General features: G+C 50.5%; 1 protein-coding gene across 2 annotated transcripts in view; it reads left to right on the plus strand.

Annotated features, from left to right (window-relative positions):
* Window positions 1–15,414, plus strand: part of Kank2 (KN motif and ankyrin repeat domains 2) — a 30,675-nt gene extending 15,261 nt beyond the window's left edge. The window contains exons 4-12 of one of the 2 annotated variants that reach the window (XM_048446540.3): window positions 2,465–2,629; window positions 2,722–2,809; window positions 3,325–3,561; window positions 6,300–6,387; window positions 7,141–7,360; window positions 10,057–10,199; window positions 12,428–12,628; window positions 12,706–12,795; window positions 13,450–15,414. In XM_048446540.3, coding sequence (XP_048302497.3) covers window positions 2,465–2,629; window positions 2,722–2,809; window positions 3,325–3,561; window positions 6,300–6,387; window positions 7,141–7,360; window positions 10,057–10,199; window positions 12,428–12,628; window positions 12,706–12,795; window positions 13,450–13,503 — 1,286 coding nt within the window. In that variant the 3' untranslated portion in view covers window positions 13,504–15,414. Of the gene's footprint in view, window positions 1–2,464; window positions 2,630–2,706; window positions 2,810–3,324; window positions 3,562–6,299; window positions 6,388–7,140; window positions 7,361–10,056; window positions 10,200–12,427; window positions 12,629–12,705; window positions 12,796–13,449 lie in introns of both variants that reach the window. The other variant, XM_048446539.3, reaches the window with a different exon arrangement.
* The last annotated feature ends 894 nt before the right edge of the window (window positions 15,415–16,308 follow it).

The raw sequence follows: 16,308 nt of genomic DNA on the forward strand, positions 1-16,308 counted from the left end.
CACATGGTGGCTCACACCATCTGTAACTCCAGTCCCAAAGAATATGGTAGATATTCTCTTTCATGCAGGCACCAGGCGTGTATATGATGTACAGACATACATGCAGGTAAAACATACATACACACACACACACACTAAAAAAAATCTTTAAAACCTAGAATAAATGATACATGGAGTAAAACATACCCTCTTATGTGTGTGCTGTCTACGGGAGCCTGAGTGCTTGCTCTGTAGACCAGCCTGGCATAAATCACAGAGATCCTCCTGTCTTTCCCTCTCCTGTGCTGGAATTAGAGCCGCACACAGCCACACCCGACCTTCTGGACTTTATCTTCTCCAAAGGAGATTTTTGGCGAGTGGGGTTTGATCTGATTGGTAGATTGATTGTGCTGATTGTGGCACTGAGATCATAATCCAGGCCGTCACGTGCTAGACAAGTATTCTACCACCAAGCCACGCCCCAGCCCCTCACAGGGGGATTCTAGGCAGGGGCTCTACCCCTGAGCCACGCCCCAGCCCCTCACTGCGGGATTCTAGGCAATCCTAGAATTACTACTAGCTATGTAGTAATTATTAGTAGAATTACTACTAAGCTATGTCCAGGTCCCAAATTTTAAAATGGGGTGTTTTTTTGTTTTGTTTTGTTTTTTCGAGACAGGTTTCTCTTTAACTTTAGAGCCTGTCCTGGAACTCACCCTGTAGACCAGGCTGACCTCGAACTCACAGAGATCCTCCTGTCTCTGCCTCCTGAGTGCTGGGATTAAAGGCATGTGCCACCACCGCTCCGCATTTTTAAATTTTTCTAATGGCTCCGGTCCCATTTTCCTGGTGGCCAAACTCACACATGTTTAAGTTAGATTAAGACAGTCTGTCCCTCACATAGCTTAGGGAGGGGATGCAACTGTGTGTGTTCTTTAAAGAGTAATGGCGAAGGGCTTAAGGAGGCAGCTCTAGGTGAAATGTTTGCTAGGATCTGTGAGGATCTGAGTGAATCTGGGGGGAGCAGCCTGGTAAAGGTGGACGGAGTGTCTCATGACCCCAGCGCTCCTACAGGAAGGGAGGGCGCAGGGACAAGAGAGTTTGGAGGCCTTCAGGCCAGCCAGTCTGGCACACAGTGAGCAGCAGGAGACCCTGTCTCACTACAAGACAGATGGGGATGTCATGACGACCTCGCCAGAGGCTCTCCTATGACCTTCGTGCGTGCTGTGGCAACTGTACACACACACTCATACCCACACAGTCACAGCTACACACACAATCGCACAGACACTCACACAGGTGCAGTCTCTCTCTCACACACGCGCGCGCGCACACACACGCACACGCACACATGAGATAAGGAAGGGAAACATGAGACGGGGAGCATGCCTGTGATCCCTGCACTTGGGTGATGGAGACAGAAAAATTGCTGCAAAATCTAGGCCAGCCTGGGCTATGTAGTCATGCCATGAGTTAAAGTGAGTTAAAAGGTGTTTTTTGTGGGAGGAGGCAGAGATGTTAAGACACTTGCCCGGGTCACACAGCTCCTCGGTGTGAAGTTTGAATCTCTGCTCTTGACCACAACTGGATTTCTTTTTCTTTAGAAAATACTCAGGGTGACATAGAGTGTGAGAGATTTGAGTCTGAAGCCAGGGCTGTGAGGTCTCCAAGATCTCTATCTTTGGCGGGCTGTTGGCTGACAATGGTTTCAACAACTCACTGTGCCTCAGTTTCTTTCCTCTATGAGCAGAGCCCTTCCTGGGCTGGAAGCTTTGATGTGAGAATTGTCCAGCGTGCTCCGGCTGTATGGTGCAGAGCCATCATGACTGTTGGGCTCCTTGCTGGGTGTGCCGTGGGCGTCAGAGGACACCTCCGAGCCAGGCGGGGTCACCCACAGGCCTGGAATTTACCAGAAAGCTAGGCTGGAAGCGGTCAACTCCAGCTCTGGGGTGACCGATGACAAGTTTGAGTGTGCACTGCTTATCTGGGAGATTCTTGGGATGAGCTCAGGTCCCACGCTTCCAGTCAGTCCTGCCCCATCTGCTCCTCCCTTCCCTTTGTGTGCGTTCTTGTGTTGCCCGTCTTTCCAGGGTGAAACCATTGTCCCACGGCATTCTTGCTTTTCTGTTTCGTTTGTTTGAGACAGGGTCACACTGTGCAGCCCTGGCTGACCTGGAGCTCACTCTGTAGACCAGACTGGCCTCAAACTCACAGAGATCCACCTGCTTCTGCCTTCTGGGTGCTGGGATTGCAGATATACACCACCATGCCTGTTTTAGGTGGTGCTGGGGATGGATCTCAGGGCTTGGGACAGGCTAGGCAAGTGCTCTACCATCGAGACCAGCTTTGCACATTTCAGAGACAAGGTCTCGCTCTGTAGCCCAGGCTAATCCTCCCACCTCTACCCTACAGCAACACTGGAGCACCACACTAGGCCTATTTTATTTTTTGATCTCCGTCTGGTCCACATCTCTTTTCATCCCAGGTGTCCCACAGTCTCCTGCAGAGCCTTCCTCCTCCGCTGTACACCCTGCTGCAGCGCCCACGAAACAGTCCGAGAATCCTGACCAGGCAGCTGCCCCGGACACCACTGACAGGGAGCCCACAAGGCCAGCAGCCTCCCAGGAGACACAAGTGTCTGAGGGAGCAGGTGAATAGACATTGGCGAGGGAGACGGGCCAGAGTGGACTAGGAATCAAGGGGCACTCATGTTACGTGGTCTCTTAGACAGAGTCTCTGTAGGAGGGCAGTCTACCATGAAGAGGAAAGAGGACCCTGCAGATCCCGGAGCCCATCAGAGGAACCTCCAGTTTGTGGGGGTCAATGGCGGGTGAGTGATCTCCAGCCCCCATTGGCTCCCCTAAGTCCTTCATACTGTGACCCTGAAGACTGGGGACAGGAGGCCTGTTTGTCCTGCTGCTGAGAGCCAGTCCCAGCTCGGCCCCTCACTGCTAATCCCTCAAATCAAAGCATAAGCGTATAGAGTAAGGAAACTGAGGCAAAGGAATATTTGCACCTGATTGGGACCCATTCAGTGGCTCTGGCGTCTGTGTGGGTCCAGTGCACCCCAAAGGGCCTGATCAGATTAGAGCCCCGGTATGGCACTCCAGGTCTGAAGTGGCGGCTGAGTGACAGTTCTGGTGTGACGTGGTTAGAAACGGGGGCCACAGGCATGCCGGTTCCCCAGTGAGGGGCAGGAGCATGGACTCCAGGCACCTGCTTGCCTAGCGTGTGACTTGCACTGGGACCATCCTGATGGAAAATGTGGAGAACCAAGGCCCAGGGAGGTCATACTGGTCCCTCCTACACCCATTCCCATTAGTGTCCTTTCCCGTCGTTCCTTAGTTACGAGTCGTCCTCAGAAGACTCCAGCACAGCGGAGAACTCGGAGCACGAGAGCACAGAGAACGAAGCCCCAGAGCCACCAGCAAGGGCTGCGAGCACAGCTGAATGCTCTCAGCTCAGGCCTCCCGGGACTGCAGCAGCCAAGGCCAGTCTGGAAGAGAGCCAACTGCCCCGGGAAGCTCAGCGTGTGCCCGCAGCTGAGGCGGCATCAGAATCCAACTCCGAGGAGGAAATTCGGTCAGTTCTCTGGGCTGGATGGCGTTGGACAGGGTGAAGGGTTGGTGATTTGCTGCTGCCTGGAATCCAGGAAGCCATGCTTCTGAGTGTGTCTGAAAGTTTTCTTTTTGAGACAGGGTCTCACTATGTAGCCTTGGCTGGCCTGGGACTCACTAAGCAGACCAGGCTAGCCTCAAACTCAGAGCTCTGCCTCATGTGTACGTGTCAACACGTGTTTGTGGACGCATGTGGGGGACATGTGCATGTGAAGGCTGAGGGTCAGTGTTGTTTATTTTTCTGTTTTTTAGGGTTTTTTTTTTTGTGTGTGTGTGTGTGTGTGTGTACTGTATTGCATGTGTGTGCTATTGAGACCGTGTGTTTTGTGTCTGTGTGTATGGTGTGGATGCATGTGTTTGTATAGATATATATGCACACGTATGTGTCCATGTGTACACACCCAGGACTGGTGCTCAGTCTTTCTTTTTCCACCGCTCCACACCTTCTCTGCCGAGCCAGAGTCCCTTCCTGACCCAGCTGACTGCAGCCCAGTCTGGCTAGCATGTTCTGCAGATCACCTGTCTTCCACCCATGTGCTGGGGTTGCCACTGCCTGCCATACCCACCTGGCCTTTCTGTGGCTTCCGGGAATGTGGATTCCTGCCCTCACACCTACACTGCAGGTCCTTTCCTGCTGACCCATCTTCCTACCCCCTCCCTTTTTATTTTGAGATAAGGTCTCAAAATTAAGTTGCCCAAGCTAACCTTGAACTCACTCTGTAGCCCAGGATACCTTGAATTTGCAGCCCTACTGCCTCCGTTTCCTGAGTGTTAAGATCATAGACATATGTAATCAAGCCTAGTATGGGGTGCCGGACTGGACCCCAGGGCCCCGTGCCAGGGCAAGTCTAATAGCCGAACCACATCTCTACCCCGCTCCTCATACTTCTTATGTAGAGTTGCTAGGTTGCCCAAACTAGCCTTCAGCTCACTGTAAGCCAGGCTGGCCTTGAACCTGCAATCTTGCCTTCACCTCCAAGTAGCTGGGATTCCCAATCAAGTCCACCAGCCCTGGCAATGAACCTGCCCTATTGAGTTTGAAGCTAGCCTGGGACACATGAGACCATGTCTCGAAAAGTGGGGCGAGGGCTGGAATGGCACCTCTCCATTTAAAATACTAGCTGCTCTTCCACTGGACCTGGGTTCAATTCTTAGCACCCACATGTGTTATGACAAAGCTTTTCCTGAGGAGACACAACACACTCATCTGCTCACTCCGGATGAGGAGCCCATGACAGACTAAAGTACAAATACCACCAAAGTCCAACTTCATGCGCCAATGAGTTTTATTGGGGTTTGCTTACAGGAACATGGGTGAGGGGTTACTTAACAGCAGCAGAAATAGTTCCAAGCCAGCTGCATCACCAAGGCCCACCCCAGCAGGAGTCACAGCTCACACAGCTGGGAACCTGGAGCACACTGCACAGCCAGCAGGCAGCTGCACAGGTTGGAGAGCGTCCTTTCCAGGTGCCCTGCCCAGGTGGCCTAACCTTGCCTGGCAGCTGGGCTGGTTTCTGCTTCTTCCAGGAAGCTGGTTGGGTCTCAGTCTTTGCAGGTCAGCCTCCTTTCCTCTGAGGCAGCGGTTCTCAAGCTTCCTAATGCTGTGACCCTTTAATACAGTTCTTCATATTGTGGTGACCCCCAGTTGTTACTTCGTAACTGTAATTTTGCTATTGTTATGAATCATAACATAAATATCTCTGTTTTCTGGTGGTCTTAGGCGATCTCTGTGAAAGGGGGTCATGACCCGCAGGTTGAGAACCACACATCTAGGGGAACCCTCTGCTTTTATTGCTTATTTTGGCAGGGTCAGTTTCGGGGACTTTCCAGGACTATTTTGAGTTGTTTACCCTCTTGTTCAAGGAGCTTTGTGCAGGATGGGCTGTTTTAATCTCAGAGGAAACTGTTACAGTGTGACAGGTCACAACCATCTGTAACTACAGTTCCAGAGAATCCAACAGCCTCTTCTGGCCTGTTTGGACACATGATACACAGATATACATACATGCAGGCAAAACACCCACACACATAAAATAAAGATGGATAAGTCTTTTTTGAGATTATAATCTGATAATAACATTTTCCCCTTCACTTTTCTCCTTCTAAACCTCCCATACCCATCCCACTCTTTCAGATTTTTTTATTGTTACTACGTGTGTGTGTGTGTGTGTGTGTGTGTGTGTGTGTGTAAACATACATAGTCCTAGATAAACTCTGTTCACTCTGTATAATGCTACTTGTATGTGTATTTTCAGGTCTGAGCAAAAATTAATTCATCTTTTAAAAAGTAATAATGGGGGCTGGAGAGATGGCTCAGTTGTTAAGAGCACTGGCTGCCCTTCCAGAGGATCCAGGTTCAATTCCCAGCACCCACATGGCAGCTCATGGCTGTTTGTAACTCCAGTTCCAGAGAATCCAGCACCCTTACACAGTCATGTATTGCAGGCAAAATACCAATGCATATTAGAAAGAAAAGAAAAGAAACAACAACAACAAAAAAAAAATGCCAGGTAGTAGTGGCGCCTTTGTCCCAGCACTCATAAGGCAGAGGCAGGTGGATCTCTGTGAGTTCCAGAACAGCCAGGGCTACACAGAGAAACCCTGTCTTGGAGGGAAAAAAGTAAATAAAAAGCTAAAGCCAAATAATAAATACATTTTTAGAAAGTAAAATAATGTAAGCCCAACCTTATCTGTTCCTGACAGGATGGAGCTGAGCCCTGACCTCATATCAGCCTGTTTGGCCCTGGAGAAATACCTGGAGAACCCCAATGCCCTCACTGAGCGAGAACTGGTATGGAGGATCCCTGGGCCTAAGGGTGCCCCTCCACCTTCACGCCACACCTCCCCACTCTCAAGGTCTCTGCACTCACTTAGTGAGGACCCAGTCATCAAGGGTGTCACTAGTGGTGGGTAGGGCTTGAGTCCTGATGTTGGTGCCAGGGTCCCCATTGCCTGGGGACCAGCCTGGCTTCAGGTCTTGTTTTGGGGATGTTTGGGAGATTCCATGTTCGCTGTAGGCGCCGTGTCTGTCAGTGTCTCAATGCTATGATTCCTGGGTCCTATGCACCCCAGGGTCAGCGCTGCCGCTGTAGCTGGTGATAGCCATTACTTTGTTTATTTTCATGATGTCCCCTGTAGCCAACGCTGGCCTTGACCTACATTTGTGGCTAAAGATGACCCTGAACTCCTGCTCCTCCTGCCTTCATCTCCCAAGTGCTAGAATTCCAGACCAGCACCTAGCACTGGACTAGTTTGTTTCTTGAGACAGGGTCTCACTGTAGAGCCCAGGCTAGCCTGAACTGCTATGCAGATCAGACTAGCCTCGAACTCATTGAAATCCTCCTGCCTCTGCTTCCTGTGTTTATTTTCAGAGAAGTTCTCAGTATGTAGCCCGGTTTGGCCTTGGACTCTAGATTTTCCTTCCTTGGGCTCCCAGGGGCTGGAATCACACATGTACTACCTTGCCCAGATGAGGGCACCTCTGTTTTTGCTGTAGGATGGGGTGTCCCTGTCCTCATTCCCCACTCCTGCTGTCTCTATCCAGAAAGTAGCCTATACCACAGTACTTCAGGAATGGCTGCGCCTGGCCTGCCGCAGTGACGCACACCCTGAACTTGTACGGCGACATCTGGTCACCTTCAGGGCCATGTCTGCCCGGCTGCTGGACTATGTGGTCAACATTGCCGACAGCAACGGTAACACCGCGCTGCACTACTCCGTGTCCCACGCCAACTTCCCCGTGGTGCGGCAGTTGCTGGACAGCGGTAAGCCTCCGTGTCGGGCCAGCCTGATGGGCTAACGGGGGAGGCATGTCTTCCTGAGCTCGGGAAAAGAGTTGCTGCTTTCCCAGTCTGAAGTTACTGCTCCCTGTACAGTCTGATGGGGGAGGCCCTGTGCTTTCTCTCTCTGAGGAAGCTTCCACTCTGTTGATCTGATGGAGGCAATACCACCTTCTTAAGTTGGATAGAGGGGGAATGTGCCCTCATGGAATGATGAAGGAAGCTTTGCCCTCCCCATCTCATGAAGGAATGTAGCCCATCCAGTCTGGTAGAGCAGGCTAGGCCCTTGCTGTGTGCTGGGAAGACTCTGTTAGCTGTATAATGAATTTGGTCTTGATGTTACATCGCCAAATGGTACCTATGTGATGGACACACTGTTTCCAAAGCCCTTGTGAGAGGAAGGCTGTGGCCTCTGGACTGTACCATGATATTCAGTCAGGCAGGAAGAAACCTGTCTTCCCTGGTCTGATGGAGAAGGCAAAACCTTCCAATCTATGAGGGAGGCAAGAGCCATGGTCTGATGCTCAAGGCATAGACCTGTTGGAAGGCTGAATGGCAATTCCAGATTCCCAGGGGAACCGCTGCTCCTATTCTCAGCCCTAACTGTATAGGTGACATCAGCCAGGCACCCAGGTGTGGGAGAGGAGGCACCATCTCCACCTGCTGGGACCCCCTCATCTACTAGGGTAACAGTGTGACTACAGTGGATGGGACCCCCTCATCTACTAGGGTAACAGTGTGACTATAGTGGATGGGACCCCCTCATCTACTAGGGTAACAGTGTGACTATAGTGGATGGGACCCCCTCATCTACTAGGGTAACAGTGTGACTATAGTGGATGGGACCCCCTCATCTACTAGGGTAACAGTGTGACTATAGTGGATGGGATCCCCTCATCTACTAGGGTAACAGTGTGACTATAGTGGATGGGACTCCCTCATCTACTAGGGTAACAGTGTGACTATAGTGGATGGGACTCCCTCATCTACTAGGGTAAAAGTGTGACTATAGTGGATGGGACCCCTTCATCTACTAGGGTAACAGTGTGACTATAGTGGATGGGACTCCCTCATCTACTAGGGTAACAGTGTGACTACAGTGGATGGGACTCCCTCATCTACTAGGGTAACAGTGTGACTACAGTGGATGGGACCCCCTCATCTACTAGGGTAACAGTGTGACTATAGTGGATGGGACTCCCCATTTGGGAACAGAAAGCAGTCGGGGCTGTGGAGGAGGTTTAGTTGTAAAGGGCGAGCTGTGCAGAAAAGCTGTGTGCAGCAGTAGGTGCTGTGCCTTCAGCGCTCGCTGGGGAGACAGACGGGGACCCCTGCCTGCTTGGCAAGCCCTAGGACAAAGACGCTACCTTAAGAGAAAGAATGGCTGGGAGATGACCCCATGAATACAGTGCTTTTCCTGCCACCGTGACCTTAGTTCAGGTCCCCAACATCCAAGTTTTACAAAAACTCTTAAGCGTGGAGGCATGTTTCTATAACCCTAGCTCTGTGGAGTGAGAGGCGGAGTCAGGAGAGTCCTGGAGCTCGCTGGCCACCAGCTACAACCCAGTGATGGACCTCACCTCCGCAGTGAGGTGGAGAGCGATCGAGGGCCTCCGTGTGTGCACGTGCAGACCACACACACACACACACACACACACACAAAGCTTTTAAGAAGGTAGGCATGTCAAGATGGTTCAGTGGGTCAGGACATTTGCTGCCAAGCCTGAAAACCTGAGTTCTATCCCCAGATCTCTAAGGTGGAGGGAGACCAGCCGCTGCAAGCTGTCCTCTGACCTCCACGACGCCGTGGCAGATACCCCGATTCCACTGCCTAAACAGATATAAAAATATAGTTTAGGGAGCTGCAGAGATGGTCCAGTGGTTAAAAGTGGGCACTACGCTCACAGAGGACCCACATCAGACAGCTCAGAGCTGTATAATTCTATCTAAAGCATCCTCTTCAGGATCACTGGGGCACTAGTACTCTCGTGTGCACACATACACCAGAAGCTAAAACATAAATCTCTTTTAAAACAAGATATGTATTTTTGTTTGTTTGCTTTTCAACACAGAGTTTTTCTGTGTAGTCCTGGCTGTCCTACAATTTACTTTGTAGACCAGGCTGGCCTCGAACTCAGGGATCCACCTGCCTCTGCCTCCCAAATGCTGGGACTAAAGGTGTCACCTTCACACCCAGCTCTAAATAATATTTTTTTAAATATTAAAAATAAAATAAGCAGAGTTCGAGGCCAGCCTGGTCTACAGAACAGGCTCCAAAGCTACAGAGAAAAACGAAAACTAAAATTAAAAAAAAAATGATCTGGGCTGGATGGATGGCTCAGAGGTTAAGAGCACTGGCTGTTCTTCCAGAGGTCCTGAGTTCAATTCCCAGCAACCACATGGTGGTTCACAACCATCTATAATGGGATCTGGTGCCATCTTCTTGCAGAACACTATATTTAATAAATAAATAAAACCTTTAAAAAATAAAATAAAATAAGCAAACCAAACAAAACACAAACGCAGGTGCCTGGCTCCTGAAGAAAGCATCCAGCTCTCCACAAGCACATACACGTATACAGAAACCTGTTGGCTGTGCCTAGACAGAGCGCTCACTGGGGTCGGCCAGCCTTTAGTGCTGATGGCGAGACTCACACTCCATCCCCACCCTCCCCACACAGGTGTCTGCCAGGTGGACAAGCTGAACCGTGCTGGCTACAGCCCCATCATGCTCACTGCTCTGGCCACCCTGAAGACCCAGGATGACATGGAGACCATCCTTCAGCTCTTCCGGCTTGGGAATGTGAACGCCAAAGCCAGCCAGGTATGGGCCGCAGTGTGCCTTATGGATTTACTAGGGATGGGGACCTTGTGCTGTGGTGCACTTACGGGTGCCAGAGGACACATTTTGAGACTCACTTCACTCCTACTGCCGTGTGAGTCCCAGGATGAAATTCGGGTTATCAGGCTTGGTGACAAGCGTCTTACCCACTGAGTCCTCTCACCTGCTCCTAGACCTACTTTATTAATTCCAGACTGGGCCAAGTCAGGTCATGATGACATTCTGTGTCCATGGAAACAGTCATCACTCTGAGACTCAGAAGCAGTATTGGCTCTTCAGGCGAGGAGCTGATGTTCAAACCTGAGTGATTCGGTGTTAGAGCGAGCTCTGGATAGCATGCATATGATGCATCTCTGTGTGTGTGTGTGTGTGTGCACGTGCACGTGCAATTGCACACCAGAGGACCGTGCATTTTAAGATGTCTCTCACTAAATCTAGGATTCACCAATTCCCCTAGACTGGCTATCTAGGATCCTCCAGCCTCTGCCTCCCAGGTGCTGAGATCACAAGTTGCACATGGACCTGATTGTGCACAGGTTCTTTCTGATGGAACTCAGCTGCTTGTGTTTGCAAGGCAAGCACTTTACCTGCTTTGCAACAATGTATTTCCACCTCCCTGTTTGAGACAGTATCTAACTGTATACCCCAGACTGGCCCAGAACTCTCCGGAGTGCTGGGATTAAAGGCAAGCAGCACATTCGGTGCGTTTTGCCTGCTTGTATGTGTACCATGTTTGTGCCTGGAGCTACGGGTGGTTGTGAGCATCCGTGTAGCTGCAGGGAACCAAACCTCTGCAAGAACAATTGGTGCTTTTAACCACGGAGCCACTCCAGCTCACAGCCCTCTTCTTATGTGTTGATTTGAAATAGGATCTCACTGGGAAATAGGATCTCCCAAGCTGGCCTGAACTGTCCCAACAGACCTGGAATGAGACCCTTTGACATCAGGCCCCGCCTCTTTTCTTTCCTTCCTCATGTCCCCTTCAGTCTCCTTCTGTCTACAGGGGTGATGCATGCCTATAACCGCAGCACTTAGGAAACTGGCCAGTAAGATCAGGGGTTAACGTAGTGAGCTCCAGGCCGGCCTGGGCTACGTGAGACCTGCCTGTTAGATAATGAAAAATAACAGTGATAATAAAGAGGAAAGTCCTGTTCCCATGGGTAGACTCTCTTCCCAGAGCCCTGCTGGCTTTGAACTTGCCCACTCTGGCTATGTCCTATAAATGGAGTTACAGTCCCCTAGCTGTTCAGGGAACCTCTAAGCAAAAGGGCCACAGGTTCCTGCCCATCCTAGGGTCTCTGCAGTGAGACTCTGACACCCCTAAACAAACAAAAAACACTATCGATGAATTTTTGTACTCAAAGCTTTTCCATGTTTGAACATCCATCAATATTCTGAATAATGTTCCTCTTCATGACTGAATGGTGTTCTGTTGTGTCTAGACATGGTTTGTTTGATCTTTTCATCCTCTGGTGAGCATCCGTTTTGTTTTGTTCTTTGTTTTTCGAAACAGGGTTTCTCTGTGTAGCCCTGGCTGTGCTAGAACTCACTCTGTAGACCAGGCTGGCCTCGAACTTACAGAGATCCGCCTACCTCTGCCTCCTGAGTGCTGGGATTAAAGGTGTGCACCACCACTGCCTGGTGAGCATCAATTTTTAATTGTTTCTTTGGATGTAACTAGTAAACAGAAAAAAATAGACAAATCTTAGTTGGATGTGTTTTTGTTTCTTCTTTATTTAATGGTTAAGTCGTGGGTTTTTTTTTTGTGGGGTCTGTGTATGTGTGTGTGTATGTGTGTGTTTTTTGTTTTTTTGTTTTTGTTTTTTTAATTTTTGGGTTTTTGAGACAGGGTCCCTGTGTGTAATCCTGGCTACCTTGGAACTAACTCTGTAGACCAGGCTGGCCTCAAACTCACAGAGATCCACCTGCCCCTGCCTCCTGAGTGCTGGGATTAAAGATGTGCAGCACCACCACCTAGCTAGTTTGATTAAATTTTTGCTTAATTTTACACCTGTGAGTTGGAGGCTCATGGTAGGTGGCCATACAGGTGGGTAGAACCAAGAGAGCCCTTCTGAGGAAGACAACCAGGAGATGGAGGGCCCAGCGTGTGCACCCAGTCAGTGTCAGAGCACTCGGGAGCCATGGGATGGTCAGGAGCAGGGGTGTGATGTCACTGGCCTCTATACTGTAGCCCTGTTCTGTGGCCTCAGGCTGGACAGACGGCCCTGATGCTGGCAGTGAGCCACGGACGGGTGGATGTGGTGAAAGCTCTGTTGGCCTGCGAGGTGGATGTCAACACGCAGGATGAGGATGGCTCCACGGCCCTAATGTGTGCCTGTGAGCACGGACACAAGGAGATCACCAGGCTCCTGCTGGCTGTGCCCAACTGCGACATCTCACTCACTGACCGAGTGAGTCCCCACCCAGGTGCTGCCCAGGGAGGGTGGGCTGCACACAGGGCATCTTTATAGTTGTGGGTGCTTTGCAGGATGGGAGCACTGCACTGATGGTGGCCCTCGATGCAGGGCAGAGCGAGATCGCCTCCATGCTGTACTCACGCATGAACATCCAGTGCTCGGTGAGTCCAGATCCCTGCGCGCGAGGGCGGGACTCAGAGCTGAGCGGTAGGTGATGGGCACCTGCCATCCCAGAATTGGGGAGACTAAGGTAGAAGGTAGGTAGATCCCAGTCCAGCCAGGGCTACAGAGCTGAGTTTAAGGCCAGCCCCAGCAACTAAGTAAGACTTACCTCAAAATGTAAAGAAACAGGGCTGGGGCTCAGGGTAGAGCCAAGAATCTTCCCATGAGGGGCTGGGGCTGGGGCTCAGGGTAGAAACCCCGCCTAGAATCCCCCAGTGAGAGGCCAGGGTATAACTTAGCAGTGGGACCAGCATTCTTTCTTGAACCCTCTGCATTAATATTTGGTTGCCTAAAACAATATTTGGTGTTTGGTTTGTTTTTCAAGGTAAGTATATTTGGTCATACTGTGATCCTCCTCCAGCTGGGTTGAGTTCGAGACCTGGTGCAGGGATCAGTGAAGAAGTCCCTTTCTGTCCCTAGTCTCCACTTGGATTCCTTCCCATGCCTTCTCGGCAAGGACAAGGCGACAATACATTGCTGTATGTGGTGCCTTGGAAGGAAGGACCACCCTCCCTCCCTCTGCATCCACAGCAAACCTTCTCCTCAGAGGGATTTGAAAGGATTCCAAGAAAGAATTCTGCCTCTCGTTACAGTTTGCTCCCATGTCAGACTACGAGAGTCCAGCATCATCCTCAGCCGAAGAGTAAATACCGCGAGAGGCCAATGACTCCCCAAGGACCCCAGCCACACAGCCACACAGCAGACCGCCTCCCCTCATCCTGCCCCCTTTCTGCCCTGCACTTTCTCAGCCTTCCTCTCTGGGGGAGTCCTGACATCTGCCAGACTCAGCTCTACAGCCCTTTCCCAGCACCCCGAGTTCAAAGCCACATTCAAAGCCAAAAAGCCAAGCTACGTTCTCCGCCCAGTTGGCGCCAGTTGCTGACACCCGGGTGTGGGTTTCTTATGGAGAACATGGAGAACAATCAGCCGGCAATTATGGGAGGAGTGGGGGCAAGAAGGGAAAATGCTGTATTTTTGAGTCATTGTTAGGGGAAGGGAGGGGTCAGAATTTGAGTTGCTAAATTCGAATGTCACTGGAATGTTAGAGTCTCCTTGTCCTGACTTCACTACAAGTCTCCACCAGGCCTGCTTAATGCCCTTTGTCGCCTCATGTCATTGTCTAGTGTATAATAGGGTTCTGTCCACCGCCCTCCACCCCCAGACAGTTTTCTTGGGGGCCAGGGGAATCTCGTGTGATTGAAAGACACTCTTGAGCGTTCTCCCCTCAGGTCGGAAGCAGTGCTTTCATTTGTCTTTTCAAGATCTGTCACCCACTCCCCCCCCCCCCCACATTCAAGTTGGGGCCTCTCAGCATCCTGCAGTTGAGGTCCTGGTGGGCCCTGTGGCCTGGAAATGACCATCTTAGAAGGAGAAATGATAGAGACTTACCCATTCCCCACAGGGAGAGCTCAGGACACAAGAGTGTTCCTAGAAAAGCTTTCAGAACTACAGAGGAAAGAAAAAAAAAAGGCCATTTCAGAGTGTCTCCCAGCTTGGAACCCAGAACTGCTCTCCTCCAAGGAGAGTAAACAGAGGATGTGATACTGACCAAGTACAGGCGCATTCCACAGCCCATGTGGTCCTGATTAGGTGCTGGCTGGCCTCAAAACACACCCAGAAGTAGCTTAAAGTCACAGGCTTCACTGAAACCCAACGGCCAGATGAGTAGTTCTGTGTGTGTGTGTGTGTGTGTGTGTGTGTGTGTGTGTGTGTGTGTGTTCGTTCTTAAAGCTCTAGAGTGCCTGTTGGTGATGGGGCACAGGCTCTAGAGTGAGTGTGTTGGGGGCACAGGCAGGTTGCACTTTTCTTTTAGTGTTTTTTTTTTTTTGGTTGTTTTGTTTTGTTTTTCTGCACCCCAGAATCTCAGCATGTTTTTGTCTTTCCTAGTTCCTTTTCTTCGTAAAGAAGAAAGGAAGCGACTTCTAAATGTGCCTGTGCTGGGGAGCGGTCTTCTCCAGGTCACAGCTGTACCCACAGGGCTTTGGAGCCAAACCTCGGCAGGGCAGAGTTGAGGCTGGTGAACTAAGGAAAGCGCTGGGTTCTAGACAAGTAGGTCTCTTGGTTTGACGGAATCTTAGTTGGCTTGGGTTTTTAGAGGGGTTTGTCTAAGGCATAGAGGCTTGGTTGGCATGAGAAATAGGATGGATGGGTGGAGGGATGAGTGTCTGGGTAGAGGCTGGATATAGACGAGTGATGACAGACAGACAGACGGACGAGTGTGTGGATGGGTGATAACTGAGTGACAGGCGGGCTGGTGGGTGGATGTCAGGATGGAGTCTGCACGTGGATAGAGCTGCTGGTGCCTCTGGAAGCATTCTCTGCGATCCCAAAGCACAGAGCTCCTCATACAAGCCCCTGTCTGTCTCTGCCACTGCTTCTCTCTGCCTCGGGGACAGCAGGGTCAGACGCTGGTCCCTGCTCTCTTTTCTATGCTCAGCTCCACTCTGCGACCACGGTACGTCCATGAAGACAGTGTTACACGTAAATGAAGTATTCTTTTCTTGTAATCATGGTTTAGGAAGTAAAAGGACTTTTAATAAAGCTACAAACAAGGGCAATGCCTTTGTGTTTGTTTGTTTTTTTTTAACTCCTTCCTTATTTTAAGGCTGGCCTTGAACTTCAGATCTTTGAGCCTCCTCTTCCCACCCAGCATCTCTGCTGCTGGGCCTGTAACCCAGTGCCTCCTGTGTGCTAGTCTCTACTTACCCCAGCTCCCTGCATCTTGTTTTGTCTCTTGCTATTCTTGGTGTGTGCGACTCTGGGGATTGAACCCAGGCCTTGTGGACACCAGGCAAGTGCTGTGCCACTGAGCCACACCCAGGTCATTGTTTTCTGATTCTTTAAGCTTTTAAAAATAAACCTAAAGTGCTGGAGCTGTGGCTCACAGCCCCTGGAATCCTCCATTGTGGGCACTGCATTAACATTGCACATCACACATAATTAAAACTTAAATAAGCCTTTAAAAAATAATAAGGCTGGGTGGTAATAGTGCACGCCTTTAATCCCAACACTGGGGAGTCAGAGGCAGGTGGATCACTGTGAGTTCGAGGACAGCCAGGGCTACACAGAGAAACCCTGTCATGAAAAAAACAAACAAAACGAAAAGATAAAATAGGTCTGGAGAGGTGACTCAGTGTTTAAGAGCGCTGGCTGCTCTTCTACAAAACCCAAGTCCAATTTCCAGCACCCGTGTGGTGGCTTAGAACCGTCTGTAATTCCAGTTTCCAGGGATCTGATATCATCTTCTGTCCCCTGCAGACACCAGATACACACGATACATAGACACACGGGCAAAACACCCACACCCATGCAAAGTAAAATCTTACCGGGCAGTGGTGGCACACGTCTTTAATCCCAGCACTCAGGAGGCAGAGGCAGGCGGAGCTCTGAGTTCAAGGCCAGCCTGGTCTACAGAGCTAGTTCCAGGACAGGTAGGGCTGTTACACAGAGAA

Source organism: Myodes glareolus, chromosome 4 (assembly GCF_982192425.1).
Source record: "Myodes glareolus chromosome 4, mMyoGla1.1, whole genome shotgun sequence".
NCBI classification, from domain to species: Eukaryota; Metazoa; Chordata; class Mammalia; order Rodentia; family Cricetidae; genus Myodes; species Myodes glareolus.